This window comes from Pipistrellus hanaki, assembly GCF_964339955.1.
Source record: "Pipistrellus hanaki genome assembly, chromosome: 5".
NCBI classification, from domain to species: domain Eukaryota; kingdom Metazoa; phylum Chordata; class Mammalia; order Chiroptera; family Vespertilionidae; genus Pipistrellus; species Pipistrellus hanaki.
Genome location: NC_140507.1, coordinates 52,131,085 through 52,148,713, shown reverse-complemented (window position 1 = coordinate 52,148,713; position 17,629 = coordinate 52,131,085). Strand labels below are relative to the sequence as shown.

At 43.0% G+C, this 17,629-nt stretch overlaps 1 protein-coding gene across 2 annotated transcripts in view; it reads left to right on the top strand.

Moving 5' to 3' along the window:
- Nucleotides 1-17,629, top strand: part of TMEM154 (transmembrane protein 154) — a 32,969-nt gene that overhangs the window by 3,802 nt on the left and 11,538 nt on the right. The window contains exons 2-7 of one of the 2 annotated variants that reach the window (XM_084884302.1): nucleotides 5,652-5,918; nucleotides 6,009-6,050; nucleotides 12,155-12,182; nucleotides 13,439-13,521; nucleotides 15,246-15,303; nucleotides 15,966-16,377. In XM_084884302.1, the coding sequence (XP_084740428.1) occupies nucleotides 5,652-5,918; nucleotides 6,009-6,050; nucleotides 12,155-12,182; nucleotides 13,439-13,521; nucleotides 15,246-15,303; nucleotides 15,966-16,089 (602 nt within the window). In that variant the 3' untranslated portion in view covers nucleotides 16,090-16,377. Of the gene's footprint in view, nucleotides 1-5,651; nucleotides 5,919-6,008; nucleotides 6,051-12,154; nucleotides 12,183-13,438; nucleotides 13,522-15,245; nucleotides 15,304-15,965; nucleotides 16,378-17,629 lie in introns of those variants that run through there. The other variant, XM_084884303.1, reaches the window with a different exon arrangement.

Here is a 17,629-nt window from a genome sequence, read left to right as displayed (position 1 = left end):
AGTTAACACCAGAAGCAGGTAGACCAATGCTGAAGCCACTGGATTAGAGGCTTCAGGGTGTGGGAACCAGGGAGGAAAAGCCCAGCCTTGCTGTGGGAGAGAACTGACTCCAAGGACCACACACACACACACACACACACACACACACACACGCAGAGAGGGATTTTCTGAGGCTTAAAGTCCCTCTGCGTCTAAAAGGATGACCCAGGAAATCAGAAGAGGACAAGATCTTGGCTGGGATGAGCTCAATTCTATAAAGAAACAATGCAGCCTGCAATTTGCTTACTCGTGTATAGTTTGTATAGCTTGCACCACCCTCAAGTGTTGGCAAAGATGTGGAGAAACAGGAACTCTGAACCGCTGGTGGGAGGGTAGATGAGTGCCTTCACCTAGTCTGTCTTGCTGCTTAACACATCCATTGGGCTTTTAATTTCAGCTATCGTATTTTTTATTTCTAGAAAATCCTTCATCTACAATATATTATATATATTGTGTCTTGGTTTTATTATCTTCTTGTGTTATTTATTTCTTCTTTTATGCATTTATTTTAAACATATTATTACTCGATAACTTTTATCTGAAGATTTTGTAGACCTACTATTATTCTTGTTGCTTGTTGTATCTGTCAACTCCTATTCGTGATGGAAATCTTGGGGCCACTGAGTGCAGAACAGAGTGTGAGTCACCCTATGTAGCAGAACCCAAAATTTTCTGACCCTATCACCAAGCTACTGCAAATATTTAACCAAGACAACCCCTGCCCTGTTACTACAAAACAGAATTTGAAAGAAATTCAATCAGGGATGTGCTGGGGTTGAGGAGGGCCAGTGCTTGGATCTCAGACTTAAACCTCAGCCTTGGATGGGGAGGGGCAGGCCTCTGGAGTCAGCCTTCAGGAGTCACAGGAGGAGGTGCCAAAACCTTATTAAAAGTGCAAACCAGAGTTAGCAGTGGAGCCAAGTCACTAACCAGAAGCAGATAGTCAAAGAAACCAAAGTGATTGCCAAAGAGAAAGAAGTAGACAAACACAAATTAAAAACCAGAGGAGGGGCCAGGTGCACAGAGTCAGGATGATGGATGACGGTGGATCAGCCTGGGGTGGTTCACCTGACTTTGACTTTGAACTTTACTAAAATCAGTGCTGTTGCTTAGTTTTTCTCCCTCTTTTCCTTCCTCTCTCTCTTTCTCCCTCCATCCCGCCCCTCTCTCTCGTGTTTTTTAAATCTTCAAGCCTCCATCTCTGGACAGTCCTGTGACAACCTTCCTCACAGCTCTTATTGTCTCAACCAACTCCATAGTAACCTCAAAATAATAATAAAAAAAATACTAACTGACCTTTGAGCTAAGAATGATTTTTTGAAAAATAATTCTCTCTTGAGAACTTACATAATAGCCTGTATTTTGCCTCATGGCCTCAAGATCTAAAGTACTTATTCGGTGATCCTTTACGAAAAAGTTTGCCAACCACTCTAGTCAATGTGGAAATATTTAATATAATACAGTGTTATCCGTTTCATTTTTCTCTATTCTTTTTAATAGGTATACATTCACAACTGCCCTCCCTTGCAGGCCTGGTTGTCCTCAACTGCTCTCCCCCTGCTGCAGGCCTTGGTCCCCCTCAACTGTCCTTCCCTGAAGGCCTGGTACCCTCAACTGCCCTCCCCTTCTGGGCATCTTGTGCCCACATGGGGGGAGCCATCTCTGACCTCATGGGGACAGACATCTTGTGTGTTGGAGTGACAGTCAATTTGCATATTACTATTTTATTAGATAGGATATATATATATATATATATATATATATATATATATATATATGTATATATATTACTACTTTATATACATATATAATGCATACTTTCCTGGCCCTGCTGGTGTTGCTCAGTGGTTGAGCATCACCTGTGAACAAAGAGGTCACGGTCTGGTTCCCTATCAGGGCACATGTCTGGCTTGCAGGCTTGATCCCCAGTAGAGGGCATGTTAGAGGCAACCAATCAGTGATTCCCTCTCATCATTGATGTTTCTATCTCTCTCTCTTTTTCTCTCTGAAATCAATAAAAATATATTTTAAAAATACATACATTCCTTTAATCTTCTAGTCGCTACAGGCCGGAATAGGATTGTAATGTACAAAAATGTAGTCTGATGGTGAAAAACCCAGCTTCCCCAGGCAGTTAACTTCAAACTAGAGACAACCTGAGAGTCTTGGAAAGTCTGATTAATTATGAGCAAACTTTCTCTAAAAAAGACATCAAAATAAAATAGAAACAGACACCAGAGCTTCATGGGCCCCCATTGTGGGGTATGTTTTAATCCTATATAATAAAAGCCCAGCAACCATAATGACAGAATGTTTAGAATGACCACTCAACCACTCACTATGAGGTGCATTGACCACTTCTCCGTCCCTTTCCCTGCATGGTAGGTTCCAATCGCTGATGGAAAATGGTGACCCAGGTTGGGTGGTGGGGAATGTGGTGGGAACACAGAGGGAGACTGGTGGTGAAAGTGGGGCTGATGAGTGGCAGGAACGGCTGACCTCTTAGTCCCTCCCCCAGCCATCAGGGTCCCATCACTAGATGGCAAACAGGGAACTGGGGTGAGTGGCAGCGGGAGGGCAGGGGCCAGTTGCTGGCAGCCAGGGAAGATGGCCCTGATCACAGGCGAGGCCTAGGGACCGTACCTGCATATGATGTAGTCTGATAATAAATTGCAAATGCAGGTGTGCATTTCTTAAGACAATGAGGTCAAAATACAATTTGGCTTCACTAGTCAATTCCCAGAGCAGAAGATTGCATGAAAGCTTCTTAACCAGATGACCCTCCTCAAAATAAGCAAAATAAATATATTTTTATATTTTAACCCATGCCCGGGTTGCAGTCTCATTCCCCAGTAGGGGATACGCAGAAGGCAGCAAGTCAATGATTCTCTCTCATTATTGATGTTTCTCTCCCCCATCCTTCCTTCCTTTCTCTCTGAAATCAATAAAAATGTTTTTTTAAATGTGAACAAGAAAGTTGTGAAGATTAAATTAGGTAGTGCACATATTAAGCACTCCAAAACGCCAGTGGCTGTTGTTTATTATTTTGAGGCTATTGTGGAGGGTCTGGGCAGGGAGAGCTGTGAGGAAGTTGTCATAGGAGAGTCTGGAGATGAAAGCTTGAAGAACAAAGAAAAGAGAAACTTAATTCTCATGTATTTAGCCACTAGAGAATCTTACTGAGTAAATGATGTTTAACAAAGAAAACGTACATGGAGAGGGATATTGTAGAGAGGAGTTCTGGCCCCTTTCACTCAAAAAGGCCACTAATGGCCACTAGTGACCAGCATTGTCTCTTATGCTGAAAAGTAAATGTACACAACCCAGGACCATCTGCTGCCCTTCTTTCCATGTCTCCTTCATTTCCTGTCGTCAGAAAGCCCTCATTTTCCCTGCTAGCTTATTTATTTTCCCCTTTTCTTCTCTTTGGGGCCATGGGTCAAGTGGTGACTCGGGGTGCTGAGTGTTCCCCTGGGAACTTGCTGGCCTTCCTTGGAGAGGCACAGAGAAGACCCTGCATCCGGGCAGCTTTGTTCACAGCGGTCTGGGCAGAGAAGCTTAGCGAGAGCTCCGGCAGAGCCGAGGCTTCTGGGAACCCTTCCTCTCCCTTGCCCTTAAGCCAGGAAGCCACCTCCTTAGAAACTGATGGGCAAGAATATGCGGTCCCCTCTCTTGTTCACCACGTCATGATTTGTAATCAGTACATTCCAGCCAGGTTCAAACGATCACGCCTCCACGATAGCTCTGTGATCGTGGGCAAGTCGTGTAACCTCTTGGCCCCAGTTTCTATCTGAGAAAGTGGTGAGGACAAAATGAATTCATCCAGCTAAAAGGCAGAGCACAGGACTGGGCTCTTAGTAAGTGCTTTGCTTGGAATGGTAGCAGCAGCTACAGCAATAACAGAAGACAAAAAAAAAAAAAAGAAAAGAAATAAAAGGGAAATCTGGATGTTTGAAAAAGATCCATAAGGATTGATCTCAAGGAAAAGGGTCATTACCACCAACTACACTTGTGTATGTACCCCTCCTCCATACCTCCCTTCACTGCCCCCTTCCCCGTCCCCCTACTTCCCACCCCCATCAGGTCTTCAGTGGCCTGGATTTTCAGTAAAGAGTGCAGATTGCTTCTAGCAGTCCTGCAAGCGAATGAGTTTAATGAGGACACTGCCCTGGTAGACAAATACCTTTTCCTGACCCAGGATGGTATGTAATATATCAAAGCTTGAGTGAATGCAGCATTGACTTACTTTATTTCAAAGACATAAAAATAGGGCAAAGTCACTTAATCCAGAAGGCAGAGGTCAATAAATGGTAGGTTTTCTTTTTAATCCTGCTTTTGGTACATTCAGGTGAAGGAGCACCAGTTAGTTGCATTCTACAGTTTGTCATTGCATGGATCACTCATGTGATCATCAAGTGGATTCCCTGGTCTTGGGGAAAATGGAAATATATATATATATATATATATATATATATATATATATATATATATATCCAAAATAACTAGACAGTGATCAAACAAAGGTTTTATAAATCAAGTCAGAGGAACCCGTTGTCATATAGTCATGCATCTAGACAAGGTACTAGATAGCTTCTACTGTGGCCAGCAAGGTCCTTCTGTTGGAGCACTGGTCTAGCCTGTAGCAACAGGGCATAGTTTAAAACAGCCAACTTTTCCATTTGCATAACACCTTAGAAAGAGCTTTCACAAAAATGAACTCATTTGATAAATGTTCTGTAGCCTTAACTCATATTCTATTTTCCTCAACGGGCCCCATCTGAATGATAGATAACCTTGTAACATGGTAGTGAAAACCTTTAGCTCACCTACCCATGACCACCACATGGCCAGGTGAGGAAAGATCTTTCAAATAATAGTCCTTTCCAGTGCTGTGATGAACCACAGGATGGTTTTCCAACACAATCTGAAGTTTACACAGAATTAACTTGCTTGGAGTTTCTACATAGGGACGTTCTAAAGATTCATTTTACTAAATACTTTTAAATATTGGTACCATTTTTTTTAGTCTCTGAATTCCCCCTGAGAATGTCACTTGTATTTTTATTTAGCATCCAGGAAGATTTCTGTCAGATAATCTCGAAGGCAGACACGTTTCTCTGCAGAATGTGAGCCCTGACGCTGAAATTAAAGCAGTCACTGCAATTTCAAAAAATTCTTTTCCACTCATAGGTAGCCTTTTATTAAAAGTGTTATGTGGCAAGTACCTACCTTTCAGTACATGTGGCTCAGATTTATTCAGACATGCTATTAAAATATGATACCCTATAGGAGATGTCTCAGAATATCACCCATGACAGGGCAAAGGTTCTTAATGCCTTTGATTAAATGTATCTAAAGTACCTGTCAAAGCTAAACTGCCTGCTTTTGTGGGAGGTTTATCTGGACTCTGATTCAATGTTCAAAATACTCCCAGCTTGAGTGCCATTTATGTTACTTCAGTACTCTATAACACACTGAACTGGAAGGCCCAACTCAGGAAATCAAGTTTACCACTGGATGCATGTAGAGAAAAATTTAAAATATCATTGAAAACATAACTTACTAGCTTAGTCTCCATGGCAACCTCAATTTTGTGTGTGTGTTTCTCACAGAGAATTCTGAGGAAGAAAAAGAGTCAGGAGATGAGTCAACAGATGTCATCCAGAAAGTGGAACCTACAGATGAAGATACGACTATTATAAGTATAGTTGCTACACTGACCACAGAAGTAGACTATGGGAATGATACCTTTGGTAATGAGAAGGACACTCAGCTAGAGTTTATATTGATGGTGTTGGTCCCATTGGTTTTCTTGGCACTCCTACTCATATCAGCGGTACTCATTGTAATCAACTGTAAAAGAGAAAAAGCTAAACAAGGTAAATATTTTGTGTGTTCCCAATCCCAGACAATCGCTCCATGGGTCAATGGCCAAACACTAAAACAAAATACTTTTTGCTTCTACACAGAGCTGCCTTCTAGCCAAGGATCTCAGAGTATTTTACAGACATGTGAGTATTATCCTAACACCTGCCTGGAGTTGGGGATAGGATAGGAGAAGGAACTGAGAGGTTTTAAGTTAAGCAAAAAGGATTATATAAAACTAGAGCCCTGGTGTATGAAATTTGTGCCCTGGGGGGTAGTGTTCCCTCAGCCTGGCCTGCCCTCTCTTGCAGTCCGGGACTCCTTGGGGGATGTGTGACTGCTGGACCCTAAGGCGGCAGTCAGACATCCCTCTCACAGTCCAGTGCTCTCGCAGTCCAGGACTTCTCACTCTTTACCTCCCGCCTGCAGAGGAGGCAGGAGAGGCTCCTGCCACCACTGCTATGCTTGCCAGCCATGAACCCAGCTTCTGGCTGTGTGGTGCTCCCCCTGTGGGAGGGCACTGGCCACCAGGGGGCAGCTCTTGTGTTGAGTGTCTGCCCCCTGGTGGTCATTGCATATCATAGCAATTAGTCATCCCACAAGTCTTTCCACTGTTCTGTTGATTTGCATATTAGAGTTTTATTATATGGGATAATAATAAGTCATGAATGACATATTTCAACGAAATTTTCCAAAATTTAAGAATGCCATATTTTGTTCTTTTTTTAAAAAAGAGAATATTTTTAACTTAAATTGAAAGTTAATATACACAGCTACCAACTCTGTACCTAATCCAGATAATGCCCTTGTATAATCTTGGCCAATAGGTCAATGTAACACATTCCTACAGTTGGAGGAAAGGGTGAGGAAGGTGAAGCAGTGGGGTCAGGGTTGGGAAGGCAGAGACCATGGCATCATTCTGCAAAAAGGGGATTCTTCCACCTAAATTTCTGCCATAGATATTGTTTTCTCCCCCATGCCACATTCCAATTTGATCTTGAAAAGGCCTGGGTGATGCATTGTTCTTATTCCCATGAAAGCTATGCTAACTTTCATAAGCAAAGTCCTACTTGGCTAAAGATTGCTATCATCAAGCTCCTAGAAAATCAGTCTCATAGAAAATTCCCCAGGTCAGAGATTCGCTCTGAAAGTATTCAGTTCCCATTCCAGGAGCATCACATACTAGATTTTAGGGTATCTAGGTCCAAAGGAGACTTGGATACTTTTGGCTTATGCTGGTAAAAAAAAAAAAAAAAAAAAAAAAAAAAAATGATTTCAATTAGATTTTTGTTGTTGTTAATCCTCACCTGAGGATTTTTTCCCATTGATTTTTAGAGAGAGTAGAAGGGGGGGGGTAGAGAAAGGGTGAGAGAGAGAAACATCAATGTGTGAGAGATGTCACCAGGGCCAGGGAGCAAAACCTTGACCGGTAATCAAACCTGTGACCCTCCAGTGTGTGAGCCGACACTCTAATCACTGAACCACACTGTCCAGGGCACCAATTAGATTTTAAGTTGAAGACTTTATTCACTCCAGAGATCACTCACAGGATGAGAATTTCTCTAAGATACATTTTCCTATGTGCATACAAAACTCACTGTATGTCCCTCACACCCATTAACAGGGCATCTCTGGCTTTGAGATCATGCCCTTGGTCTTCAGGCCTTGCTCATTGTCCTAGCCCCTGGAAAGCCTTCAAGCTCTCAGCAGGAACTGTAAATGGTCTTTTCCCATTATGCCCTCAGGTACAGTGAATGTGAGCTGGGGAAGAAGCACTGAAGTTCGTTACCTTTCATGATAGGGGCTGATATAATAGATTTCAAGGAAGGAGGAAATACACATGTTCCTTCCTTGCTTGAAATTTCGGGGTGACCTACTAACCGTGATCACATGGGAGCTCCTTTGGAAGCTAAAGAAAAAGCAAAAGCAAACAGAGGTGCATAGGCCTAATTTTTTTGTTTGTTTTTAGTAAGAAGGTGAGAATTTCCTGCCTAAACCCTATAGCCAGCCCCACAGCTGGTTTTGCTAGTGGGGTCATGGGGTTGGGAGGAATTTGGGGGTATCAGTCAAATGGTCATACTCTTAGGCTCTAAATCCAGAAAGGAGTTTTTCATTGAACTTTACTATGGGAATCTCCAAGTTCAGAATCCATCATATGAGTGAGAACCAGCCTCATCTTCAGACATGGCTTATGCATCCTCCACGGCAGCCATACTTGAAGTGTTTGCTGTTCCCAGAGCAAGGCTTGTACTTTCAGGATACCTTTATGCCTGGGTGCTGCCATTTCTTCTGTCTGGATTGCCTTCCTGTCTGATTAGCAAATTGCAGCCCCATTCTTCAATGCTCACTTCTAAAGTTTTCATGAAGCCTTGAGTAATCGTTCCTCAGGCAAAATTAATCACCATGTCTTCTGTGCTCGCATAGACTGTGGTCACAACGTGCACAGTATTTACTTTGGCATAAAATAGGAACTTGCCCTTTTTTGGTTTTCTTACCAGGTTATGTTCTCTTTAAGGTCCAAGAGAGGCAAGAACTTGTCTTATTTATCTGTTTAACAGGGTGGGCTGGAGGTGGAGAGGGCAGACTCTAGAACCACACTGCCTAGTTGGCTTTTGCATTTCCTAGTTCTGTGACTTCTTTGTCAGCTTCCTCATCTGTAAAATGGACGAATTCAAAACCTACCTCACAGAGTTGTTGTGATAATTAAATGGATTCATCTATGGAAAGGGCTTAGAAAAAAACAATACCTGGCATATTGTATTAGCTTGTTATTATTATCCCTTTTACATAACATAGTGCCTGGCCCAACATAAAGATTAGCAGCTCAATAAATATTTATTGAGTAAATAGAACAATGTTATAACTTATTTTAAAGAAGACCTATTCTCAGAGATTAAAAAACAAAATTTTCACATATCCTTGCTATAAATTGGCACATTCCGTTTAGTTTAAGTATACCCTACTTTAAGAAAACACAACATAGAGAGCTCAGCATTTTGAAGAAATTGCTTATTACAAAATAAGTAAATAAATATATAGAGTTTGACTTGAATATTTTCTTTTAGTATCCACTCCTTTAATATAGATACTGGTGGTTAACTGCTTAACTCCAAAGTTTTAAGGAGTCAAACTGAATGCTAAAGGGTTAATGATGACTGTCCACTGAATTCTACCCATTCATATTTCACATCATAAGCAAGCAAAAAAAGGATAGTATTTAAATTCACAAAATCTGATTTAAATACATTTGTTTTCCAGGAAAAATAAAAGTTCCAGGGGACTTAAAAAGTTCCCGAAGGACTGTTATGTGGGAGGCATGAACGATGTCCCCTCAGAGTTAGCAATAAACACATGGTTGGTTTCTTTCTTCACATATTCTTCTACACCAGAAAGTAAGTCTTTAAATTTGACACTGGCAATGACTTGGCCAGTATGTTTAGGAAGGACGCTTTCCTCCATTTGGGAATTGCCTTTTTGCTTTGGGCCTGTCAGGTTCCTGTCCAGGAAAAGGGAAATGCTGTGTAGTAACTCGATGTTCTATTGTCATTCTTCCTACACCTCCAGGCGTTGCATTTGCAGTTGTTATTATTAAATGTCTTGGTGTGCTGTGACTCTTTGAAAGAGCTGCAGGGGAAACAGCTGGCAGTAAACCATCACTTTGAACAGGCTGTGGCCACATGACACCTGGCTCTGCTCAGTAAATCTCTAGAAAGAGGCTGTCTCCCTTGCTCACTGTTCAGCATGGAAACAAGATAAGCGAACCAGCCCCCTGCTGGGCTCCTGTCTGGTGTCTCTCCCACCTCCTTCCCCTCCTTCCCCCCCACCCCCCAATGCACAGGGGTAGCTTTGAGAGAGGGGGCATTGTCAGGCCAAGTGGGTGCAATGTAGGAACTGAAAGAGGAGGACAAAGTGGGTGGAAGGATGTGAAACCGGAGGCGATGGCAGGGAAAATGGGAGCAAGTGAGAGTGAGGGGCTGTGTAAGAGCAACCTTTGCCTCCTGGATGCAGGGGGAGTGGGGGGCTATTAATAAAGGGATTTAGGCCAGGTGGAGTGGAGCAGGCAGGGCCTGATTGCTGAGGACAAATAATTGGTCTTCCTCCTGGTTTAATGCTCTGCTCTGGTGTTCTCTCCCAGATGTTTCTCTGTTGCCATGGCGGCTGGGGCAGGGGTAATGGTCCTGGAGCAGGGGAGATGAGGCTGCAGAAAGCTTTTTGCTCTGTTTGAATACTGATTATAGGAGCTTCCCATTTGGTGCCTCTGGAGCACTTTGGTAATGGGGTTTTAAACTTTTCCATCATCTGCAGCGAGGGCTAGCTTTTACTCACCACAAAGCCTGTGGGCGCTCAGATTATAGAGATAAATCCATGCCCTGGACAGTGGGACTCCAGGGACACTTGATCCCTGAGAAATTAGCGGGGGGCAGAGGTATTAAACAGGGAAGAGGGAGAGGGAATGACAAAACAGGGGATTTTTATGGGTCTCCTGTAGTGGCTTTAATTTATAGTAAAAGCCCTTAAGGAAACAGAATGTAAATTTTAGATGAAAAAAATATATATTAGTATATATTAGTATATGTATATATACATACATACACTCACATATATATGTACACACACATATTTATAAGATGTACATGAATATAAAATATACGATGTACATCTCCCCTTCCTCCAAAGTTTTAAGGAGTCAGGCCTCTGCAGGAATCTTCAGATTCCTATTTGGGGGCAGCAGGTGGAAATCAGGAGGACATAGCCTACAGCCCCTGCAAGGTAAGCAGTGATGGCATGAAACTTACATCTGTGCCCAGCTTTCCTGGATTAGCAATGCCATTCAAGCCTGCCAACCCACAGAAAACTACAGCCCTTCCCAGCTGCGGCCAGGAGCTCAGTTCCAAGGGCCTGCTGGTTATGTCCCCTCACTGGGGACCTGCATTTCTGCAGACCAGACAAAATGAGGCCTCTGACTGCCAAGGACTGGGAACATCCAACTATTTGGTGGGCCTCTACAAAAGTGCTTTGTTTCTTTCTGGTTTTCACATCATAAAAGGGGCAGCAGGCCTGTGCTGTCCACTTGCTTGACATCATAGCCTCATTTCTCTGGGTGCGTCGATCCTCTTGCCAAACAAAACACAGCCTGCGCTGGGACACTGGGCTCTGATTCCTGCCACATGTTCATTTGCAGTCTGATCTGCATGTATCAGAGCCTTTTTGCAAACTGTTCTCTGACTCTTACCTCTACCAGTAGCAGGAAAAGCAGGGAAAGGCAGGGAAAACCTGGCTTGTTGGAAGCAGGCATGCAGTTAGGCTGTTTTGCAAACTGTGGTCTGACTCTTACCTCAACCAACAGCAAGGAACAGCAGACTTGTTGGAAGTTTCACTATTTGATAATGTTAAGTCTAAAACACCAGCCATGAATTTAACCCCAGGGCTGGGCAACATCCAGATTAAGATCTGTTCATTTACTCAGTAAATGAACACTGTGTGGTTCCCAGGGATTGTCCTGGATGGATGGGAGGAGAGGGCCCTATGACAAACATGACAGACAACACCTCTGCCCTTTGTGAGCAACTGTCGATTGGAAAAAAAACCGATGGAGAAGAATTAAACAGATGAATCGATCAGTGACAAATTGGGGCCAAGGCTATGGAAGTGTTCAGCTGGGGAACAGTAGGGAAGAGGGGCCCCATTTCAGGTAGAGGAGTTGGGGGAGGCCTCCCTGAGGAAAGCGTGTAAGTTGAGGATAGAAGTGAGGGTTCCAGCCACGCAAAGAGCAGGTGCCAGGACCCTTCCCAGGGGAGCTCTGGATGGAGTCCCCACCTCTTACTCTGGGTCAAAGGGACAGTCACAGTGTTGGGTTCAGTGTGTCACAAGCAGATGGAAAGCCGTGCTTTGAACTGGGACATTTTGGAGCCGTGGGCCAAGGAGCAAGCCCTCTTGTAAGACCCTTTTCTTCCCCCCTTACCACTGCGGGTCCTCTGTGTGTGGAGAAAACAAAGAGGGATGGACATCTGAGCTGAAGTGAGTGCTCCCCGATCTAAAAGAAAACAGATTTCCAATGGTCTGGGGCCTCATTTCAATATGGCAATCAGCACACGTTTGATTTAGAGGTTAAGTACTGCTCCTTTAAAAAACGCAATTTACCTGAGGCCCATTCTGTTCTCTTTGTGAAGCAGATTTCAGCTGTTGTTGAAATAAAAATCTGTTCCAGGCAGACAAAGCCAGCATGACCTTTATGTTTATTCCCTTTTAGATGAACCTGGAGGCGACAACATGAAACTGTAAGTCTTCCCGGCTCCCTCCGCCCCGCTCGGCATGGACAAGGACGTTGGGGAGGGGAGCAGATTAGAGGACCACTGGTCCTTATGAGTTTTTGTTCCTTGTGGGGACCTCTTGCTTCCCAAGCCCCAGAAAACAGCCTGTCGTGGTCTACAGCCTTTGGAAGGATGTCCCTGTCATCAAACCTCAACCTGGAAGGGGGTCTGGGCTGGCGACAGGGTCCTCTGTTCAGAAAAGAATCTTTTTCTGCCTCCTGCTGCCAATTCCAAACGCATCGTAAATATTCTGACGCTGGGTGGTTTTCAAAGACGTTGCTTCATTTATTTGGATAGACATTTTTATCACCAGGGAAGATAGTTCTGCTGGTATTAAGGAGGGAGGTCCCTGGTAGAAGGGGAATGGAGGTGAGAGGAAGACAAATCGGCGGGAGGGGGGAAGTAGAAGCTTTACCAGGGGAGGATGTTCTAGAACCATGCCCACATCCGCCTCCGGCCCCACCCCAACCACAGCAGCCTCACTCCCACACGGGGCCTGCTTCCTATTCAAGGTGTAACACCTTTGCAGTGTTCAGAGTTGGTGACCGCCCTCCTCGTCCCCACCTCCATTCACCAGGGGCTTCTTCTTCCTCCACACCGGGTGCTCCAAACCTCTAAGCCCTGGCAAGCGAGGGCAGTGGATTTCTCAAAGGAACTGCTCACTTTCTCCAAGACAGAAAGGTGTGGGAACTGAAGGGAGAGGCGATGCAAGCAATTCGTTGACTGTAGCCTCTTGACTCGTTTTGGTGATCAAAAACACCAAAAAAAGAGAAGTGAAATTAAGCAAGGTGAAAATGCTAAATGTGGCAACGCCCGGGAGGAGCCGCCCAGTGGAAGCCTTGTGTGCTCCCCTCTGTGCCTTCCGGGGAGTAGTCTCCAGTTCCCTTTCAACCCCTTCTCCTCCACCATCCCCCGCAACACACACACACACACACACACACACACACACACACACACACACACACACACACACACACACACACTGGGTCGTGCTGGGTTATGCGCCCTCCATTTTCGGACCAGTGGTAGGCCATGATTGTTGTTCTCATTTTCTCCCTGTTAGAGTTTGGTACATTGGAGCAGGCCACACGCTGAGTCTACCCTGGAGTGTAAGACACTGAGTCAAATTTATCTCCTTTACTGCCAACATGCTAGACGCCCCCACAGACATTCAGCCCACCATACCTTTCTTTCTTTCAACAAGCTTTTTGCTCTCTTTCTAGCCCTATTTTTGAGGAAGACACGCCCTCTGTTATGGAAATAGAGATGGAAGAGCTTGATAAATGGATGAGCATGCATAGAAATGGTACGTGGTAACCTTGTTTTTTCTGGCCTCTCTACTCACGGAAGGCTGCAGCAGCTTTGTAGATCCCCCATAAACCCTGGCGTGGAACCGTGTGGGCCCGGTCCACACACACTCTGGTGCACACAGATAGCACACTTGAGCCTGACCGTCCTTAACTATTCAGTTTAATAATCGCATCATTGCCGCTTGTTTTTATTTTTGTCCACGTTTTTCAAATGATCTTTTTCAAGAAGAAAATGGTCTTTTTTTCAAGCAAGGAAACTGGAGTCCAAATTATCTGGAAAAAGTTAGCTTGTGACATCACCTTATATTTAGAGATTTATGATTGTAATCTGTATCTGGTTTTAAACTTCATCAAATATAGTTGACAGATCAGTGCTGTCCAATACAATAGACATTAGCCATATGTGGCTATTGAGCTTAAAATTTTAAAAATAAAATTTTAAATACTGTTCCTCAGTCACTAGCCACATTCTGAGTGCTAGTGGCTACATGCAGTGAAAATCTAGAACATTCCTATCACTATAAAGAAAGCTATTGGACAGCACTAACATGAACAGTGATATAAATATTCCCATTTAACCTAATTTCCAATTGATATCTGGCAGTAATTGCAGTATATGTTTCTTAGTTTTCACTAAATATTTGGACTTAAAAATAACAACAGCCATTTTTCTAATTTCTTTAAAAATCAATAAATTATTTTTAATGCTCAGCTTAAATTAATAAAATCCACTATTGTTCTTGTTATATCATTTGTATTTTTAACACTTATCATAAAAAATACCCCGGGGTCTATCAGATTCAACAATCTACAATGGAGTTTAAAGGTTTTTTTTATTAGAATTATTGCACCAGAGGCTCATCAAGACCAGTTTTCCAAAAGCTTAGAACCACTTAACTAACTAGCATAATTTTGAAGTTTTTGGTAATCCAACATTGAGGACTGAATGTCTCTGGAAAGTACGTGAGGAAAGGAAACAATCCTTAAATTAGATTCACTTCTTGTTTTTAGTTTATAAAAGTAAAATACATACACCTTAGAATTTAGACAGTAAAAAAAAGAATGAAAAATAATTTCACCACTCAAAGACGACCTTTCTTAAAATGTTGGTGTATTCCTTTTGTTCCTGAGATCATTTAAATACAAAACCATGATCCTGGTTCACTCACTAAAAGCATAAAATGGGGAAAAGGCATTTCTATTCGACACTAAAGCCGTTATTTTGACACACGGGTGATAGACCCAATAGTTCTTTATTTCCCTTAAAAATGGTAGTGGTGTCATAGAAGTCTGATGACTTTAAGGTTAGGTGCTCCCCACGTCACCTGCTTCTTTCTGATGGTGCGTCCTGATTGGAGTCATTCTCCCTGCACATCAGGGCCTCAGGTGAAGCCCTTTTATTCCAGCGAGCATCCTGAATAGTGCAGATTCGGGCTTTTGTAGCCACAGTGGGGTTCTGCAGGGGCTGAATGACCAAGCCACCATTATCTGTGCCCTTTCCAACAGGGCTAGATGCACACTGAAGTCTTGCATCTGTGCGTTAGTGCTTTGTCCGTTTCAAGAGCCTTGCCACTATTAATCCCCGGACATCCGCAACTCCCTGGCGAGGCCATTTCTGCACATGCAGGCTGGGGAAATGTGATGTTTAACTGTGTGAGTTTTATGGATAGAAAATAGGATTTCAGTGACTAACAATGCGTTTGCTTTCATTCTGTCCTAGCCGACAGTGAATGTTTACCTACTTTAAAAGAAGAAAAGGAATCAAACCACAGCCCAAGGTACTTCTAATTCCTGCCATAGATTCCATGTGCATACCAGGAGGGGACCGGAGACCCCAGCAGAGCACTTTGCTCACCTTCTCTCTGCCTGTACAGTTATGTGACATTTTCCATGGCTGCATATATGTGTAGTGTGGAGAAAAGGAAGTGTGAATTTTGGAAGATAGAAAGGTACAAAGTAAATAGTTACTCTTTAGAAATCATTTAGTATTGACATTTTCTTGCCCTTCTAAAGAGACGCTGACTTTTAAGTCTGCTTCTGTTTCAGTTATAAAAACTTTTTTCATTATAACAAACTGTAGGTGTGTTTATCTTGGATGAGTAGATGTTTGGTAAGGAAAATAGAGGTGATAGTCTCAAAGGGGGTAGCTGAAAACAGGAGTAAAATGAACAGGAAAGAAAGGAGGGAGATAAAGAGGGAGGGAGAAAAGAAGGGAGAGAGGGAACCCTGTCTGGATGGGATTATTATAGGAGAGATATTAAAGAAGAATTAAAAAAAAAACATTTCATTCTACCACTAGGTGGCTCTGCTTGATAGAAAATTTTAGTGCATGAGGCTTGGGTGTCTTAGCATTCCACAATCTCATTTAAATTATATTATCTTTTGTGAGGATAGAAATTACCATGTTTGAGATGTTTTGATAAGAAAATTGTCTGGTCAGGATGTGGGAAGTGCTCGCAGGAAACAGGATTGACCGTTCGACAGGCAGGGACGGCTGCACAGGGCACTGCTGTGATTTGGAGGGCACCGAACTGTTGACAGAGGTGACTGGTGACTCGAGATGACCAGCGAGCAGAGAACCTGACTGAGCCCATGACTGAGACATTACACTTCTGTCGGAATAAGCGGAATAAAAGTTCAGAGCAGGATAAATAGCACCCACCTTTGCTCCCTCCATGCTGACCAGAGGTCCTGTGCCAATCATCTTCAGAGTGCAGCCACTTACCATTGGGGCCCTCGGTCAGGGCACTGCAGGAAAAGACCATTATTGGAGCAATCAGATGTTTGTCTTTTGGACCCTTATTCTGCGCCTTCCCCTAAACCTTACCGAAGAAGTCATATTCTACAGCATCTTTCCCCACATCAAACCACCACAATCCTACTGGGTCAAACCTCTGCTCTGATACAGAAGTCTGTATATCTTATCACAGATGTGACCTGTTGTTACCTCACCAGGTATTTGCATGTTAAAATGTATTGCTGCTTCAGAAAAGATTCTGTCTTATCTAAATGAGACGCCAGATATTAATAAACAGATAAAAGAAAAAAAATGCTAGGGGGAGTATCCCAAAGGACATTACAAAGGAGTATTTCCCCTGCATTTTTATCTTACCTAAAAGTGAACCACTAGGTATGTCCAGTATAGGGCTCAAGTCATCACTAAAATTCTATAAATATCTAAGTACTGTATCTCTGATGGGATTCTGTCAAATGCCTCTCTCTCTCTCTCTCTCTCTCTCTCTCTCTCTCTCTCTCTCTCTTTCTCTCTCTTTTTTAAAATTATTGACAGCATTGAAAAAGCTTAACTTTAGAGCCTTGTATGATGGAGAAAGTTTAGAAATCATATTTTCTAAATAATGAGAGGTTGTTCTTAGAAATAAGTTCTAGACCATTTCTACTTTTTAAAAAATATATATTTTATTGATTTTTTACAGAGAAGAATAGAGAGTTAGAAACATTGATGAGAGAGAATCATGGATCAGCTGCCTCTTGCACACCTCCTTCTGGGGATGTGCCCGCAGCCAAGGTACATGCCCTCAATTGAAATCGAACCTATCCACTGAGCCAAACCGGTTTTGGCCCATTTCTACTTTTAAGGCAAACTCCCTAACTTATTTGGAGATGTGCTTTATGCTAAATTATTGTCTTTTAAAAAGAACATATAATTTTATTGATTTCAGAGAGAAGGGAGAGGGAGAGAGACAGAGAGAATCATTGATTGGCTGCCTCCTAAACACCCCACACTGGGAATTGAGCTCACAACCCAGCATGTTCCCTTGGAATCGAATCCCAGACTCTTTAGTCCACAGGCCGACACTCTATCCACTGAGCAAACTAGCTAGGGCTAAATTATTGTCTTAAAAGGGAACAATTACCTTCTTCTGATGGCCCAGAACCATCTGGCTGTGATTCACAGAATGATTGTCAGGCCTTCATGCATTCCTCTATATGAAGCCAGCACCAGAGTTAAAAAGGCAAGTCTCATGTCTGGTGCCATGGGCACTTTCTGGTTACTTCAAAGGGTGTTACAATATTGCAGAGCAAATGTATGTTTTACTCAGTAAAAACTAAGTAAGGTACATAGTGCTTAGAACAAAGCCTGGC